This window comes from Procambarus clarkii, chromosome 25 (assembly GCF_040958095.1).
Source record: "Procambarus clarkii isolate CNS0578487 chromosome 25, FALCON_Pclarkii_2.0, whole genome shotgun sequence".
Classification (NCBI taxonomy): domain Eukaryota; kingdom Metazoa; phylum Arthropoda; class Malacostraca; order Decapoda; family Cambaridae; genus Procambarus; species Procambarus clarkii.
The window spans coordinates 33,276,552-33,295,602 of record NC_091174.1 but is presented as its reverse complement, the minus strand read 5'-3'; the positions used below and the strand labels follow the sequence as shown (position 1 = coordinate 33,295,602).

At 55.2% G+C, this 19,051-nt stretch overlaps 4 protein-coding genes across 4 annotated transcripts; all 4 read left to right on the top strand.

Annotated features, from left to right (window-relative positions):
* The first annotated feature begins 5,075 nt into the window (after positions 1–5,075).
* LOC138368535 (uncharacterized) lies at positions 5,076–5,561 on the top strand. The gene has a single exon (XM_069331060.1). The coding sequence runs from the start codon at positions 5,076–5,078 to the stop codon at positions 5,559–5,561; it is 486 nt and encodes a 161-aa protein (XP_069187161.1).
* Positions 5,562–5,775: 214 nt separating this feature from the next.
* On the top strand, positions 5,776–10,404 carry LOC138368533 (mucin-2-like). The gene is made up of 3 exons (XM_069331059.1): positions 5,776–6,878; positions 7,064–8,274; positions 8,582–10,404. Exons 1-3 carry the CDS (start codon positions 5,776–5,778, stop codon positions 10,402–10,404), a joined length of 4,137 nt encoding a protein of 1,378 aa, XP_069187160.1.
* A 63-nt stretch (positions 10,405–10,467) lies between these two features.
* LOC138368532 (uncharacterized) lies at positions 10,468–11,373 on the top strand. The gene has a single exon (XM_069331058.1). It carries the CDS (start codon positions 10,468–10,470, stop codon positions 11,371–11,373), a length of 906 nt encoding a protein of 301 aa, XP_069187159.1.
* Positions 11,374–11,861: 488 nt separating this feature from the next.
* On the top strand, positions 11,862–12,923 carry LOC138368531 (uncharacterized). The gene has a single exon (XM_069331057.1). The coding sequence runs from the start codon at positions 11,862–11,864 to the stop codon at positions 12,921–12,923; it is 1,062 nt and encodes a 353-aa protein (XP_069187158.1).
* Positions 12,924–19,051: the final 6,128 nt, after the last annotated feature.

Sequence of the window (19,051 nt, the reverse complement as noted above, 5' to 3'; positions counted from 1 at the left end):
GTACGACTTAGTCAAACTAGAAATGCTTTACAAATCAAGGGACCTCGAATGTGGAATGACCTTCCCAATTATGTTAAAAACTGTACCTCTCCCAACCAGTTTAAGATAAATAAAGATAAATTTATAAGTTAAGAAAAATTCCACAAATCAAAACTGGAACTCAACTCAGAATGTATGGGGTTCATGATTTGTACCAAGAGAAACAACAACGGCACTTTCCTGCACCGTAGGAGGTTACACCCTTTCCAGTTTTAATCCCTCCCTTTCCACCCAAGAAGCAAATTAGAGATCAGCCCAAGCTTCGTCTTGAGGCAAAGCTCAACGCCTTAAGCCATATTGATGCTCTGTCCACAGAGCATTCTCTCTCTCAAATTATATACACTGATGGTTCCCTACACTGCACCACGGGTGCAGCTGGAAGTGCAGTTGTCCTAACAATGGGCGATGGCCTATACTTTGAGTGGGGAGTCCGTATAAACAACTGGGCCTCTACCCTTCAGACTGAACTATTTGCCTTGATCCTTGCACTGAAATGTGTACAAGTCTCAAAACTTGATACATTAATTGTAAGTGACTCCTTATCATCCTTAAATGCTCTCAACTCTTTAAGACATAACTGTAACATGCTTGTGTCGGTAGCTAGACACAAATACAACAAAATTATTAAGGATGGTAACAGAGTCCATTTCATGTGGTCTCCATCTCATGTTGGGCTCCTAATGCATGATAGAGCTGATAAGTTAGCCAAAGAATCTGCCTTTAAAGGAGCCGTTGAGTGTAACCTTGGATTGTCAATGACCAATCTGAGAGCAGCAGTACACCGAGAACTTCAACAAGATCTTGTAGATCTGAGGCAAAGTGAAATTGACACCAGTAATTCCATCTATCATCATACTATCATGCAAGAGGAGCCACACATCTATGGATCATCCAATAAAATCAGCAGACTTCTAGATGTTACTACTGCTTGGCTTAGACTCGGTTACAAGTATCTCTGGGAATTCTCATTATCTGCTGATGTAGACCTGACCAAATGTAAACTGTGTCAACAAAATTATTCGCACACCCTCCGTCACTATGTGATGGAGTGCGAAAAGATACATGAATTTAGAGACAATTCTATAACCAATGTTCCAGCGATGTGTCAATATTTCATTCAAAATGATCTGCTACCAGAAATTTTAGCCAAATATCCCCAGTTTGCTAACTGTAGATAACAACTAAGTGATTGTAACCTATCCACCGCTGCCCACTGGATGGGGGGCAGTGTGCAGGACAAACATATAAATTTTGATACTAGCTCTCCACATATGTCAGTTGCTTAATTTAGAACCTGTACTTGAGGTCGATCTCGAACCCATTGTTGATGTGATGACTTATATTGAATTTTGTAACTAGCTCATCAAGATTGTAACTTGCTTAGCTAAATGAATTGTGGGGTTCAGTCCCTGAGCCCATTATGTGCCTCTGTAACCCTTTCCACTACCGCCCACAAGATGGGTATGGGGTGCATAATAAATGAACTAAACCAACTAACTCATATTGAACTGTTCCATCTCATGTTGAAATAGTGCTCAACGAGGTGGCGGATGACTTGGCCAAACGTGCCACATCAAAACCACAAGTTGACATTGAATGTGAATTCACAATGAGACAAATAAGAAGCAAAATCAGAAATATTCAGGCACAGGCGGGAGTGGAGAGGAGAGAGATAATGTATGAGAGTAGTCAAACCATGCAACACTACATGTATGTGAGTCAAAACACCCATTTCACTTATGGTAAAAGGAGAAATGCTTGAAGTGACTCTGTGTACATGCGGCTCAGGCTTGGTTACAAATATTACTGGGAATATGGGATAGATGTTCATGATAATGACACGAAGTGTAAACTATGTGGTATTTTAAGGTCTCACACCCTGGCCCATTATGTTCTTGATTGTCCGTTGATTCATGTATATAGAAACACTGAGATAAGGACTGTTCCTGAACAAATAGCCTGGATGTGTCACAACGGAAAGGTTGATGATATTCTTGTGAGATATAAGAATTTTGCACCAAGACTGTAATATTTTGTTGAATTATCTGCAGGTGTCTTGCAAATTGTCTATACAGTATACCTAGGTCATAAAAGTATTTGTGTGTACGTCTGATAACATACTACTTGTGAAGGAGGAAATGTATATGTTTATCTCTCAGAATGTTTGGTAATATGTTAATTTGTGATGTGTGTCTATGTATGTATTAACACGTTGTACTGAATGGGGTGAGAATAGCTTGAGCTACCTCATCCCTTTGTTTTTCATGCCCGAAACGCTTTGCGTAATAGTGGCTTTAGGCATTGTATGTACTAGCCCTATCTATAAACTCATTACTCTTTGTAAAATCTCTTGTATGTATGTACCTTACCTCAATAAACATTTGATTTGATTTGTGTATTATAAACAACAGAGGTCCCAGGACAGAGCTTTGAGGTACTCAACCTACAACATTTTCCAACTCTGACTTAACCCCATTTATACTAACTCTGTTGAGCGTTGACCATTTATACATCAACTCTGTTGATGTGAGCACTTAATTGGCGGTCAGTGGTGGAGCTTAATTCTTAAAAAGCAATATATACTTTCGATCGTGATTTAGTTTAGTCTGCCGTTTAAAGAAAAAAAGAGCATATCAATGGTATATCACAGAAAACGAATTTATCATAAACTCATGTATTTGTCTTATCATATTGAACTGCATTCATATTTTTAATATATAACAATATGAATATACAAATTTCTGTAAATCCCCTACCATGTTGGAATCTGTGGAAATAAATGAGCAAATGTGCTGGCTGAAGGCGCTGAAGGAAACCACATTGGTTTCATTTTGGATACAAATGTCCATGGAGATTCAGAATGGAAACTAATTATATAGTTGAACCTGCAGAGAGGAGTTTAAGAATCTGTGTTGAGAGTGATGGACACAGCCTTCACAATTATACTTCAGAGAATGTAAACATCTAAGAGTCATTAGAAATATGTGTAGAATAATAAACCCTACATTGTTTGAGCTAGGGAAAACACCATTTGTCATATATAGATACTAGCTGTTCCTAAAGATTCACCCATTTTGCACCACCAAGATAACATATAAGATTTTAAGGGTTGACGAATGTTAATCTTCTTCTTTGATAAACTGTGAACTTGAGACATAGTTAATAAGAACATTCCAATATATACGACAACAAAAAGTTTTCTGATTCTTTCACACCACTTTCCAGCAACTTTTATAATTTATATAAATTATTTTAGGGAATAATACATAAATTATATATTTAAACATGATATAGTGTTTAGTGGAATGCATAAGGAGTCAAATTGTGTTAAAAAGAGCGATTTTTAGAAAATTTGGAAAACTATTTTTTTCTGATCATATTATAACTAAATGGATTTTAAAGGTTTCACTCAGCCAATATATATCATTCACAATTTATTATAGTGAATTTTACAAAAAACACCATAAATTTTATATTTAAACATGTAAAAACTATTTGTTTTACATTTGGAACAAAATAGTTGTAGAAAAACAATTTAAAATAAAACCTTTGTTTTTGGATTTTTTGATTAAAAGTTTCTCAAAGGCTCTCCTGCACCATTCTCAATGCAAATCATTCCCACACCTATGGGAAGAGATAGGCGAACGTTTTGTAGATGATTTGTGTTTGCTGGGCAATGCCCTCATCACCACACGGCGTCTCCAATGCCCAAACACCACTCAGCGTCACCAACACCCCTAAAAACACCACACGGCGTCTCCAAAGCCCTCAACACCACACGGCGTCTCCAACGCACTCAACACACCACGGCGTCTCCAACTATTCCAACACAACATGCGTCTCCATCGCCCTCAACACCACTCGGGGTCTCCAACGCCCTCAGCACCACTCAGCGTATTAAACACCCTCAACATCACACGACGTTTCCAAACGCCCTCAACACCACACAGCATCCCCAATGCCCTCAACACCACTCAGCGTCTCCAACACCCTCATCACCACTCGGCATTTCTAACGCCCTTAACACCACTCGGCTTCCCCAACGCCCTCAACACCACTCGGCGTCTCCAATGCCCCCAACACCACTCAGCGTCACCAACACCCTCAACACCACACGGCTTCTCCAAAGCCCTCAACACCACACGGCGTCTCCAACGCACTCAACACCACACGGCGTCTCCAACTATCCCAACACAACACTGCGTCTCCTACTCCCTCAACACCACTCGGGGGTCTCCAACGCCCTCAGCACCACTCGGCATATCCAACACCCTCAACTCCACATGGCGTCCCCAACGCCCTCAACACTACTCGGCGTCTCCAACGCCCTCAGCACCACTCGCCATTTCTAACGCCCTCAACATCATTCGGCGTCCCCAACGCCCTCAACAACACTCGGCATCTACAACGCCCTCAGTACCACTCGGCGTGTCCTACACCCTCAACACCACACGGCGTCTCCAACGCCCTCAACACCATTTGGGTTTTCCAACGCCCTCAACACCACTTGGGTTTTCCAACGCCTTCAAAATCACACGGCGTCTCCAACGCCCCCAACACCACACGGCGTCGTCAACGCTCTCAACACAAGGAGTCGCCAACGCCCTTGACACCACACAACGTCACCGACGCCCTCAACACCACACGGCGTCTCCTACACGCTCAACACCACAGGAGGCTTACAACACCCTCAACACCACTTACCGTCCCCAACGCCCTCAACACCACACAACGTCTCCAACACCCTGAACACCAAAGGGCGTTTCCAACACCCTCAACACCACTCGGCGTCTCCAAGGCCCTCAACACCACACGGTGTCTCCTACACGCTCAACACCACACGGTGTCTCCTACACGCTCAACACCACAGGACGCTTACAACACCCTCAACACTACTTACCGTCTCCAACGCCCTCAACACCACACAACGTCTCCAACGCCCCCAACACCACTCGGAGTCTCCAACGCCCCCAACACCACTCGGCGTCTCCAATGCCCTCAACACCACTCGGTGTCTCCAACACCCTCAACGCCACATGACGTTTCCTACGATCCCAACACCACTCGGCGTCTCCAACGCCCTCAACACCACACGGCGACTCCAACGCCCTAAACACCGCCGGCGTCCCCAACGCCCTCAACACCACACGGCATTTCCAACGCCCTCAACACCACTCGACGTCTCCACCGCCCTCAACATCACTCAGCATCTCCAACGCCCTCTACACCTCTGGGCGACTCCACCGCCCCCAACACCACACGGCGTCTCCAACGCCCTCAACACCACAGGGCGTCTCCAACGCCCTCAACACCACACGGAGTCTCAAACGCCTTCAACACCACACGGCGTCTGCAACACCCTCAACACCACAGGGCATCTCCATCCCCCTCAACACCACATGACGTCACCAATGCCCCCAACACCACAAGGCGTCTCCAATGCCCCTAACACCACACGGCGTCCCCAACACAACTCGGTGTCTCCAACGCCTCTACATCACACGGCGTCTCCAACACCCTGAACACCACAAGGCGTCTGCAACACCCTCAACACCACAGGGCGTCACTAACACCCTCAACACCACAGGGCGCCTCCAACGCCCTCAACACCACACGGCGTCTCCAACGCCTTTAACACAACACGGCGCCACCAATGCGCTCATCACCACAAGGCGTCACCAATGCCCTCATTACCACACGGCGTCTCCAACGCCCCAACACCACACAGTGTCACCAATGCTCTCATCACTACACGGCGTCTCCAACGCCCCAACACCACTCAGCGTCACCTACACCCTCAACACCACACGGCGTCTCCAAAGCCCTCAACACCACTCGGCGTCACCAACGCCCTCAACACCAAACGGCGTCTCCAATGCACTCAACTCCACACGGCGTCTCCAACTATCCCAACACAACACTGCGTTTCCATCACCCTCAACACCACTTGGGGTCTCCAACGCCCTCAGCACCACTCAGCGTATCCAACACCCTCAACACCACAAGACGTCTCCAACGCCCTCAACACCACACAGCGTCCCCAACGCCCTCAACACCACTAGGCGTCTCCAACGCCCTCATCACCACTCAGCATTTCTAACGCCCTCAACACCACTCGGCGTCCCCAACGCCCTCAACACCACTCGGCGTCCACAACACCCTCAGTACAACTCGGCGTGTCCTACACCCTCAACACCACACGGCGTCTCCAACACCACTCGGGATCTCCAACGCCCTCAACACCTCACGGCGTCTCCAATGCCCTCAACACCACACAATGACACTAATGCCCTCAACACCACACGGCGTCTCCAACGCCCTCATCACCACACGTCGTCTCCTACACGCTCAACACCACAGAACGTTTACAACGCCCTCAACACCACTTACCATCTCCAACGCCCTCAACACCACACAACGTCTCCAACGCCCCCAACACCTCCCGGCGTCTCAAACGCCCTTAACACCACATGGCGTCTCCTACGCCCTCAACACCACGTGGCGTCTGTAACGCCCCCAACACCACTCGGCGTCTCCAAAGCCCTCAACACCACACTGCGACTCCAACGCCCTAAACACCACACGGCGTCCCCAACGCCCTCAACACCACACGGCGTCTCCAACTCCCTCAACATCACTCGGTGTCTCCAACGCCCTCAATACCACTCGGCGTCTCCATGCAATCAACACACCACGGCGTCCTCCAACGCCCTCAACATCACTCAGCGTCACCAACACCCTCAACACCACACGGCGTGTCCAAAGCCCTCAACACCACACTGCGTCTCCAACGCCCTCAACACCACTCAGGGTCTCCAACGCCCTCAGCACCACACGGCGTATCCAACACCCTTAACACCACACGGCGTCTCCAACGAACTCAACTCCACATAGCGTCCCCAACGCCCTCAACACCACTCGGCGTCTCCAACGCCCTCAGCACCACTCGGCGTTTCTAACGCCCTCAACACCATTCGGCGTCCCCAACGCCCTCAACACCACTCGGCGTCTACAACGCCCTCAGTACCTCTCGGCGTGTCCTACACCCTCAACACCACACGGCGTCTCCAACGCCCTCAACACCACTTAAGTTTTCCAACGCCGTCAACATCACACGGCGTCGCCAATGCTCTCAACACAAGGGGACGCCTACGCCCTTAACACCACACAACGTCACGGACGCCAACAACACCACACGGCGTCTCCAACACCTCCAACACCACACGGCGTCTCCAACGACCTCAACTCCACACAGCGTCCCCAACGCCCTCAACACCACTCGGCGTGTCCAACGCCCTCAGCACCACTTGGCGTTTCTAACGCCCTCAACACCATTCGGCGTCCCCAACGCCCTCAACACCATTCGGCGTCTACAACGCCCTCAGTACCTCTCGGCGTGTCCTACACCCTCAACATCACACGGTGTTTCTAACGCCCTCAACACCACTCGGCGTCTCCAACGCCCTCAACACCATACGGCGTCTCCTACACGCTCAACACCACAGGACGCTTACAACACCCTCAACACCACTTACCGTCTCCAAAGCCCTCAACACCACACAACATCTCCACCGCCCCCAACACCTCCCGGCGTCTCAAACGCCCTTAACACCACACGGCGTCTCCTACGCCCTCAACACCACGTGGCGTCTGCAACGCCCCCAACACCACTCGGCGTCTCCAACGCCCCCAACACCACTCTGCGTCTCCAACGCCCTCAACACCACTCGACGTCTCCAACGCCCTCTACACCTCTCGGCGACTCCACTGCCCCCAACACCACACGGCGCCTCCAACACCCTCAACACCACAGGGCGTCTCAAACGCCCTCAACACCACATGGCGTCTGCAGCACCCTAAACACTACAATGCATCTCCAACACCCTCAACACCACAGGGCGTCTCTAATGCCCTCATTACCACTCGGCGTCTCCAACGCCCCAACACCACTCGGCGTCTCGAACGCCCTCAATACCATTTGGCATCTCCTACACACTCAACACCACACGGCGTCTCCAATGCCCTCAACACCACTTGGGGTCTCCAACGCCTTCTACACCACACGACGTCTCCAACGACCCCAACACCACTCGGGGTCTCCAACGCCCTCAACACCTCACAGCGTCTCCAACGCCTTCAACACCACACAACGTCACCAACGCCTTCAAGACAACACGGCGTCTTCAACACCCAAAACACCACACGGCGTCCCCAACGCCTTCAACACCACAGGGCGTCACCAATACCTTCAACACAACAGGGCGTCTCCAACGCCCTGAACACCACACAGCGTCCCCAACGCCCTCAACACCACTCGGCGTCTCCAACGCCCTCAATACCATTTGGCGTCTACTACACCCTCAACACCACACAACGTCACCAACGCCTTCAAGACCACACGGCGTCTTCAACACCCAAAACACCACACGGCGTCCCCAACGCCTTCAACACCACAGGGCGTCACCAATACCTTCAACACAACAGGGCGTCTCCAACGCCCTGAACACCACACAGCGTCCCCAACGCCCTCAAAACATCTTAGGGTCTCCAACGCCTTCAAAACCACACGACATCTCCAACGCCCCCAACACCACACGACGTCGCCAACGCCCTCAACACCACACGGCGACGCCAACGCGCTCAGCACCACACAACGTTACCAACGCCCTCAACACCATACGGCATCTCCAACGCCCCCAACACCACTCGGAGTCTCCAACGCCCTCAACACCTCATGGCGTCTCCAATGCCTTCAGCACCACACAACGTCACGAACGCCCCCAACACCAAACGGCGTCTCCAGCACCCTCAACACTACACTGCGTCTCCAATGCCCTCAACACCACACGGCGTCTCGAACCCCCCTCAACACCGCATGGCGTCACCAATGCCCCCATTACCACACGACGTCACCAACGCCCTCAACACCACACGGCGACGCTAACGCCATCAGCACCACACAACGTCACCAACGCCCTCAACACCACACGGCGTCTCAAACGCCCCCAACACCACACGGCGTCTCCAACGCCCTCAACATCACTCGGTGTCTCCAACGCCCTCAATACCACTCGGCGTCTCCATGCAATCAACACAACACGGCGTCCCCCCAACGCCCTCAATATCACTCAGCATCTCCAACGCCCTCTACACCTCTCGGCGACGCCACCGCCCCCAACACCACACGGCGTCTTCAACACCCTCAACATGACGGGGCGTCTCCAACGCCCTCAACACCACACGGAGCCTCCAACGCCCTCAACACCACACGGCATCTGCAACTCTCAACACCACAGGACATCTCCAACCCCCTCAACACCACATGGCGTCACCAATGCCCCCAACACCACAAGGCGTCTCCAATGCCCCCAACACCACACGGCGTCCCCAAAACAACTCGGTGTCTCCAACACCTCTACATCACACGGCGTCTCCAACACCCTGAACACCACAGGGCGTCTGCAACCCCCTCAACACCACAGGGCATCACCAACACCCTCAACACCACAGGATGTCTCCAACGCCCTCAACACCACACCGCGTCTCCAACACCCTCAACACCACACGGCGACCCCAATGCCTTCAAAACCACAAGGCGTCACCATTGCCCTCAACACCACAGGGCGTCACCAACACCCTCAACACCACAGGACGTCTCCAACGCCTTTAACACAACGCGGCGCCAGCAATGCCCTCAACACCACACGGCGTCACCAATGCCCTCATCACCACACAGCGTCTCCAACGCCCCAACACCACTCAGCGTCACCAACACCCTCAACACCACACGAAATCTCCAAAGCCCTCAACACCACACTGCGTCTCCAACGCCCTCAACACCACTCGCGGACTCCAACGCCCTCAGCACCACTCGGCGTATCCAACACCCTCAACAACACTCGGCGTCTCCAACGCCCTCAGCACCACTCGGCGTTTGTAAAGCCCTCAACACTATTCGGCGTCCCCAACGCCCTCAACTCCACTCGGCGTCTACAACGCCCTCAGTACCACTCGGCGTGTCCTACACCCTCAAGACCACACGGCGTCTCCAACGCCCTCAATACCACTTGGGATTTCCAACGCCCTCAACACCACTTGGGTTTTCCAACGCCCTCAACATCACACGGAGTCTCCAACGCTCCCAACACCACACGGCGTCACCGGCGCTCTCAACACAAGGGGACGCCAACGCCCTTAACACCACACAACGTCACCGACGCCCACAACAACACAGGGCGTCTCCAACGCCTCCAACACCACTCGGGATCTCCAACGCCCTCAACACATCACGGCGTCTCCAACGCCCTCAACACCACACAATGTCACCAACGCCCTGAACACCACACAGCGTCTCCAACACCCTGAACACCACACGGCGTTTCCAAAGCCCTCAACACCACTCGGCGTCTCCAACGCCCTCAACACCACATGGCGTCTCCTACACGCTCAACACTACAGGACGCTTACAACACCCTCAACACCACTTACCGTCTCCAACGCCCTCAACACCACACACCGTCTCCAACGCCCCCAACACCTCCCGGCGTCTCAAACGCCCTTAACAGCACATGGCGTCTCCTACGCCCTCAACACCATGTGGCGTCTGCAACGCCCCCAACACCACTCGGCGTCTCCAACGCCCCCAACACCACTCGGCGTCTCCAACGCCCTCAACATCACTCGGCGTCTCCAACACCCTCAATACCACTCGACGTCTCCATGCAATCAACACAACACGTCGTCCTCCAACGCCCTCAACATCACTCAGCGTCTCCAACGCCCTCTACTCCTCTCGGCGACTCCACCGCCCCCAACACCACACGGCGTCTCCAACACCCTCAACACCACAGGGCGTCTCCAACGCCCTCAACACCACACGGAGTCTCCAACGCCCTCAACACCACATGGCATCGCCAACACCCTCAACACCACACAGCGTCCCCAGCGCCTTCAACACCACAGGGCATCACCAACACCCTCAACACCACACGGGGTCTCCAACGCCCTCAACACAACACAGCGTCTCCAACGCCCTCAACACCACACGGCGTCCCCAACGCCCTCAACACCACTTGGGGTCTCAAACGCCCTGAACACCACATAGCGTCGCCAACGCCCTCAACACCACACAACGTCACCTACGCAGTCAACACCAGACGGCGTCTCCAACGCCGCCAACACCACTCGGGGTCTCCAACGCCCTTAACACCTCACGTCGTCTCCAACGCCCTCAGCACCACACAATGTCATCAAAGCCCTCAACACCACACGGCGTCTCCAACACCCTCAACACCACAGAGCGTTTCCAACGCACTCAACGCCACTCGGCGTTAGCAACGCCCTCAACACCACAAGGCGTTTCCTACACCCTCAACACCAAAGGACGTTTCCAACGCCCTCATCACCACTTACCGTCTCCAACGCCCTCAACACCACAAAACGTTTCCCACGCCCCCAACACCTCCCGGCGTCTCCAAAGCCCTTAACACCATACGGCGTCTCCTAAGCCCTCAACACCACACGACGTCTCCTACGATCCCAAAAACACTTGGCGTTTCCAACGCCCTCAACACCACACTGCGACTCCAACGCCCTAAACACCCCAAGACGTCCCCAACACCACATGGCGTCTCCAACGCCCTCAACACCACTCGGCGTCCCCAACGCCCTCAACACCACTCGGCGTCCACAACACCCTCAGTACAACTCGGCGTGTCCTACACCCTCAACACCACACGGCGTCTCCAACGCCTCCAACACCACTCGGGATCTCCAACGCCCTCAACACCTCACGGCGTCTCCAACGCCCTCAACACCACACAATGACACCAATGCACTCAACACCACACGGCGTCTCCAACACCCTCAACACCACACGTCGTCTCCTACACGCTCAACACCACAGAACGTTTACAACGCCCTCAACACCACTTGCCGTCTCCAACGCCCTCAACACCACACAACGTCTCCAACGCCCCCAACACCTCCCGGCGTCTCAAACGCCCTTAACACCACATGGCGTCTCCTACGCCCTCAACACCACGTGGCGTCTGCAACGCCCCCAACACCACTCGGCGTCTCCAACGCCCTCAACACCACTCGGCGTCTCCAAAGCCCTCAACACCACACGGCGACTCCAACGCCCTAAACACCACACGGCGTCCCCAACGCCCTCAACACCACACGGCGTCTCCAACTCCCTCAACATCACTCGGTGTCTCCAACGCCCTCAATACCACTCGGCGTCTCCATGCAATCAACACACCACGGCGTCCTCCAACGCCCTCAACATCACTCAGCGTCTCCAACACCCTCTACACCTCTCGGCGACTCCACCGCCCCCAACACCACACAGCGTCTCCAACACCCTCAACACCACAGGGCGTTCCAACGCCCTCAACACCACACGGAGTCTCCAACGCCCTCAACACGACACGGCGTCTGCAACCCCCTCAACACCACAGGGCATCTCAAACCCCCCTCAACACCACATGGCGTCACCAATGCCCTCAACACCACAAGGCGTCTCCAATGCCCCCAACAAAACACGGCGTCCCCAACACAACTCGGTGTCTCCAACGCCTCCAGCATCACACGGCGTCTCCAACACCCTGAACACCACAGGGCGTCTGCAACCCCCTCAACACCACAGGGCGTCACCAACACCCTCAACACCGCAGGACGTCTCTAACGCCCTCAACACCACTCGGCGTCTCCACCGCCCCCAACACCTCCCGGCGTCTCCAACGCCCTTAACACCACACGGCGTCTCCTACGCCCTCAACACCACGTGGCGTCTGCAACGCCCCCAACACCACTCGGCGTCTCCAACGCCCTCAACACCATTCGGTGTCTCCAACACCCTTCCCAGCAAACAATTTTAGGTTGCCACAACATATCTGGAAAGTATTTGAAAGTATTGGAAACGTTTGTTTTATCGTATCAGATACGATATTGTGTGTGGACTTAAATAGGTTTCCAAAACTTATAACCAAGACATATGTATCTAACACTAATTTGAGATGTTGTGGCAACTTTACACTCCTAACATGAGTCATTCATAATCCATTCATACACCAATATGAATCTCTTATGAAAGGTTTGAGCCAATAATCTGAACCATTTTCACATCTTTGTGTTTAAAGTTAAGTTTCTTGAAATTAAATTATATTTTATATTATATTATTTTTATTATATTTTATATTATATTATTATTTTCAATTTAAATATTAAAACCAATTTAAGGGTAAAAAAAATCTAATAATTTATATTTCTTTTATTATTTACTAACAATTATAATTATTTACTAACGGAGAGAGGGGAGGCTGGACGGCGGAGAGTGGCGGACAGTGGCGGCGGTGGCGGATAGTGGTGGCGGGCGGACAGTGGCGGCGGCGGGCGGACAGTGGCGGCGGCGGGCGGACAGTGGCGGCGGGCGGACAGTGGCGGCGGTGGCGGATAGTGGCGGCGGGCGGACAGTGGCGGCGGTGGCGGATGGTGGCGGCGGGCGGGCGGACAGTGGCGGCGGGCGGGCGGACAGTGGCGGCTGTGGCGGCTGTGGCGGATAGTGGCGGCGGGCGGACCGTGGCGGCTTTGGCGGCGGTGGTGGACAGTGGCGGCGGGCGGACAGTGGCGGCGGCGGGCGGACAGTGGCGGCGGCGGGCGGACAGTGGCGGCGGTGGGCGGACAGTGGTGGCGGCGGGCGGACAGTGGTGGCGGCGGGCGGACAGTGGCGGCGGTGGGCGGACAGTGGTGGCGGCGGGCGGACAGTGGAGGCGGCGGGCGGACAGTGGTGGCGGCGGGCGGACAGTGGTGGCGGCGGGCGGACAGTGGTGGCGGTGGCAGACAGTGGTGGCGGTGGCAGACAGTGGTGGCGGTGGCGGACAGTGGTGGCGGTGGCGGATAGTGGCAGCGGGCGGACAGTGGCGGCGGTGGCGGATAGTGGCGGCGGGCGGACAGTGGCGTCGGGCGGACAGTGGCGGCGGGCGGACAGTGGCGGCGGTGGCGGATAGTGGCGGCGGGCGGACAGGGTTGGCGGCGGGCGGACAGTGGCGGCGGTGGCGGATAGTGGTGGCGGGCGGACAGTGGCGGCGGGCAGACAGTGGCGGCGGGCGGACAGTGGCGGATAGTGGCGGCGGCGGGCGGACAGTGGAGGCGGCGGGCGGACAGTGGAGGCGGCGGGCGGACAGTGGAGGCGGCGGGCGGACAGTGGTGGCGGCGGGCGGACAGTGGTGGCGGCGGGCGGACAGTGGTGGCGGCGGGCGGACAGTGGTGGCGGCGGGCGGACAGTGGTGGCGGCGGGCGGACAGTGGTGGCGGTGGCGGACAGTGGCGGCGGTGGCGGACAGTGACGGCGGTGGCGGACAGTGGCGGCGGTGGCGGACAGTGGCGGCGGTGGCGGACAGTGGCGGCGGTGGCAGACACTGGCGGCTGTGTCTGGCGGTGGTGGCGGGCGGTGGCGGGTGGCGGCGTCTGTGATGAGTGGTGGCGGCTGGCGGTGGTGGGTGGTGGCGGCGGCGGTGGTGGGTGGTGGTGGCGGCGGCGGCTGGTGGTGGAGGGTGGTGGCGGCGGTGGTGGTGGGTGGTGGTGGCGGCGGCGGCTGGTGGTGGTGGGTGGTGGTGGTGGCGGCGGTGGTGGTGGGTGGTGGTGGCGGCGGCGGCTGGTGGTGGTGGGTGGTGGTGGCGGCGGTGGTGGTGGGTGGTGGTGGCGGCGGCGGCTGGTGGTGGTGGCGGCGGGTGGTGGGTGGCGGCGGCGGCTGGTGGTGGTGGGTGGTGGCGGGCGGTGGCGGGCGGTGGCGGGCGGCGGCGGCTGTGGTGGGTGGTGACGATCGGCGGTGGGGGGGGCTGGTGGCGGCTTGCGGTGGCGACTGTGGCAACGGGCGGTGACGGCTGATAGCGGGCGGTGGTGGCGGCTGGTGGCAGGTGGTGGTGGCGGTGGTGGCGGCTGGTGGTGGCGGCTGGTGGTGGTGGCAGCTGGTGGCGGTGATGGCGGCTGGTGGTGGTGGCAGCTGGTGGCGGTGATGGCGGCTGGTGGTGGTGGTGGTGGCGGCTGGTGGTGGTGGCAGCTGGTGGTGGTGGTGGTGGTGGTGATGGCGGCTGGTGGCGGGCGGTGGCGGCTTGTGGCGGCTGGTGGTGGCGGCGGTGGTGGTGGTGGGTGGTGGTGGCGGCTGTGGTGGGTGGTGGCGGTGGTGTCGGCGGCGGCTGTGGTGGGTGGTGGCGGCGGCGGCGGTGATGGGTGGTGGCGGCGGCGGTGGTGGTGGTGGCGGTGATGGGTGGTGGCGGCGGTGGTGGTGGCGGCGGCTGGTGGTGGTGGGTGGTGGTGGTGGGTGGTGGCGGCGGGTGGCGGTGGTGGGTGGCGGTGGTGGGTGGCGGTGGCTGGTGGCGGCTGGTGGTGGGAGGTGGCGGCGGGTCGTTAGTGGCGGTGGTGGGTGGCGGTGTTTGGTGGCGGGTGGCGGCGGCTGGTGGCGGGTGGCGGCTGGTGGTGGGTGGTGGCAGGTGGCGGCTGGTGGTGGGTGGTGGCGGCTGGTGGTGGGTGGCGGCTGGTGGTGGGTGGCGGGTGGCGGCTGGTGGTGGGTGGCGGGTGGCGGCGGGTGGCGGCTGGTGGTGGGTGGTGGCAGGTGGCGGCTGGTGGTGGCTGGTGGCGGGTGGCGGCTGGTGGTGGGTGGTAGCGGCGGGTGGTGAGTGGCGGTGGTGGGTGGCGGTGGCTGGTGGCTGGTGGCGGGTGGTGGCGGGTGGTGGCTGGTGGTGGGTGGTGGCGGGTGGCGGCTGGTGGTGGGTGGTGGCGGGTGGTGGCGGGTGGCGGCTGGTGGTGGGTGGCGGGTGGCGGCGGGTGGTGGGTGGTGGCGGCGGGTGGTGAGTGGCGGTGGAGGGTGGCGGCGGCTGGTGGTGGGTGGTGGCGGGTGGCGGCTGGTGGTGGGTGGTGGCGGGTGGCGGCTGGTGGTGGGTGGTGGCGGGTGGCGGCTGGTGGCGGGTGGCGGCTGGTGGTGGGTGGCAGTGGGTGGCGGCGGGTGGCGGCTGGTGGTGGGTGGCGGTGGGTGGCGGCGGGTGGCGGCGGGTGGCGGCGGGTGGCTGGTGGTGCGTGGTGGCGGGTGGCGGCTGGTGGTGGGTGGTGGCTGGTGGTGGGTGGTGGCGGGTGGCGGCTGGTGGTGGGTGGTGGCGGGTGGCGGCTGGTGGTGGGTGGTGGCGGGTGGCGGCTGGTGGTGGGTGGTGGCGGGTGGCGGCTGGTGGTGGGTGGCGGGTGGCGGCGGGTGGTGGGTGGCGGTGGGTGGCGGTGGGTGGCGGCGGGTGGCGGCTGGTGGCGGGTGGCGGCTGGTGGCGGGTGGCGGCTGGTGGTGGCGGGTGGCGGCTGGTGGTGGGTGGTGGCGGGTGGCGGCTGGTGGTGGGTGGTGGCGGGTGGCGGCTGGTGGTGGGTGGCGGCTGGTGGTGGGTGGTGGCGGGTGGCGGCTGGTGGTGGGCGGCGGGTGGCGGCTGGTGGTGGGCGGCGGGTGGCGGCGGGTGGTGGGTGGCGGTGGGTGGCGGCGGGTGGCGGCTGGTGGCGGGTGGCGGCTGGTGGCGGGTGGCGGCTGGTGGTGGCGGGTGGCGGCTGGTGGTGGGTGGTGGCGGGTGGCGGCTGGTGGTGGGTGGTGGCGGGTGGCGGCTGGTGGTGGGTGGCGGCTGGTGGTGGGTGGTGGCGGGTGGGGTGGCGGGTGGCGGCTGGTGGTGGGCGGCGGGTGGCGGCTGGTGGTGGGCGGCGGGTGGCGGCTGGTGGCGGCCAGCTGGGACACACCCTTCACCACTGAAGGTCTGAGAACAACTAACCATATGTCTCTCTCACCACCACCAGCCTAGTGTTGCCAGCTCGCACTCTCAAAATGTTTCCTTCAAAGATTGTATATTATCTTTGAACAACAAGTTTGATTATCAAGGAAATAATGCATATATTATTGTCACATTAATACTGTGCAATATCTTATTACATTCCTGCTAAATAATTATAATTTGAAACAGGACAAAAAATCCAACATATATATAAAAACCAACATTAGAGATCACGAGGCCTAGGCCTCGCCTGTGACCACACATCCTGCCTCCCTGGCCTGCTACACTCACACACCTCACACTCTTAACTCTCTCATAATCACTCTCACTCTCTTACTCTGTCACTCTTACTCTCTGTCACTCTTACTCTCTGTCACTCTTACTCTCTGTCACTCTTACTTTGTCACTCTTACTCTGTCACTCTTACACTGTCACTCTTACTCTCTGTCACTCTTACTCTCTGTCACTCTTACTCTCTGTCACTCTTACTCTCTGTCACTCTTACTCTGTCACTCTTACTCTCTGTCACTCTTACTCTCTGTCACTCTTACTCTCTGTCACTCTTACTCTCTGTCACTCTTACTCTCTGTCACTCTTACTCTGTCATTCTTACTCTGTCACTCTTACTCTCTGTCACTCTTACTCTCTGTCACTCTTACTCTCTGTCACTCTTACTCTCTGTCACTCTTACTCTCTGTCACTCTTACTCTGTCATTCTTACTCACTCTCAGTCACCCTTACCCATTCATACTCACTCTCTCACTCTTACTCTCATACTCTTACTCTCAATTACTCTTACTCTCAATCACTCTTACTCCCAATCACTCCTACTCTCATTCTTACTCTTACTCCCAATCACTCTTACTCTCAATCACTCTTATTCTCATTCTTACTCTCACTCTTACTCTTACTCCCATTCACTCTTACTCCCAATCACTCTTACTCTCAATCACTCTTACTCTCAATCACTCTTACTCTCAATCACTCTTACTCTCATTCTTACTCTTACTCACTCTTACTCTCAATCACTCTTATTCTCATTCTTACTCCTACTCCCAATCACTCTTACTCCCAATCACTCTTACTCTCAATCACTTTTACTCCCAATCACTCTTACTCTCAATCACTCTTACTCTCAATCACTCTTACTCTCAATCACTCTTACTCTCATTCTTACTCTTACTCACTCTTACTCTCAATCACTCTTATTCTCATTCTTACTCCTACTCCCAATCACTCTTACTCCCAATCACTCTTACTCTCAATCACTCTTACTCCCAATCACTCTTACTCTCAATCACTCTTACTCTCAATCACTTTTACTCTCAATCACTCTTACTCTCAATCACTCTTACTCTCACTAACTCTCAATCACTCTTACTCTCACTCTAACTCTCAATCACTCTTATGCACTATTACTCACTCTTTCTCTCAGTCATCCTAACTCACTCTCATACTCACTCTTACTCTGTCACTCTTACTCTCTGTCACTCTTACTCTCTGTCACTCTTACTCTCTGTCACTCTTACTCTCTGTCACTCTTACTCTGTCACTCTTACTCTCTGTCACTCTTACTCTCTGTCACTCTTACTCTCTATCACTCTTACTGTCATTCTTACTCTGTCACTCTTACTCACTCTCAGTCACCCTTACCCATTCATACTCACTCTCACTCTTACTCTCATACTCTTACTCTCAATTACTCTTACTCTCAATCACTCTTACTCCCAATCACTCCTACTCCCATTCACTCCTACTCTCAATCACTCCTACTCTCATTCTTACTCTTACTCTTACTACCAATCACTCTTAATTTCAATCACTCTTATTCTCATTCTTACTCTTACTCTCACTCTTACTCCCAATCACTCTTACTCCCAATCACTCTTACTCTCAATCACTCTTACTCTCAATCACTCTTACTCTCATTCTTACTCTTACTCACTCTTACTCTCAATCACTCTTATTCTCATTCTTACTCTTACTCTCACTCTTACTCCCAATCACTCTTACTCCCAATCACTCTTACTCTCAATCACTCTTACTCTCAATCACTCTTACTCTCATTCTTACTCTTACTCACTCTTACTCTCAATCACTCTTACTCTCACTCTTACTCCCAATCACTCTTACTCCCAATCACTCTTACTCCCAATCACTCTTACTCCCAATCACTCTTACTCTCAATCACTCTTACTCTCAATCACTCTTACTCTC

What these genes read in the sequence shown, in the direction of transcription:
- LOC138368531 (XM_069331057.1), top strand. Translation starts at nt 11,862, where the DNA reads ATGACACCAATGCACTCAACACCACACGGCGTCTCCAACACCCTCAAC.
- LOC138368533 (XM_069331059.1), top strand. Translation starts at nt 5,776, where the DNA reads ATGCTCTCATCACTACACGGCGTCTCCAACGCCCCAACACCACTCAGC. An exon ending in CGCCCTCAGCACCACACGGC is followed by an intron (nt 6,879 to 7,063) that starts GTATCCAACACC and finishes CAACGCCCTCAG; the next exon opens with TACCTCTCGGCGTGTCCTAC. An exon ending in CGCCTTCAACACCACAGGGC is followed by an intron (nt 8,275 to 8,581) that starts GTCACCAATACC and finishes AAAACATCTTAG; the next exon opens with GGTCTCCAACGCCTTCAAAA.
- LOC138368535 (XM_069331060.1), top strand. Translation starts at nt 5,076, where the DNA reads ATGACGTTTCCTACGATCCCAACACCACTCGGCGTCTCCAACGCCCTC.
- LOC138368532 (XM_069331058.1), top strand. Translation starts at nt 10,468, where the DNA reads ATGGCGTCTCCTACACGCTCAACACTACAGGACGCTTACAACACCCTC.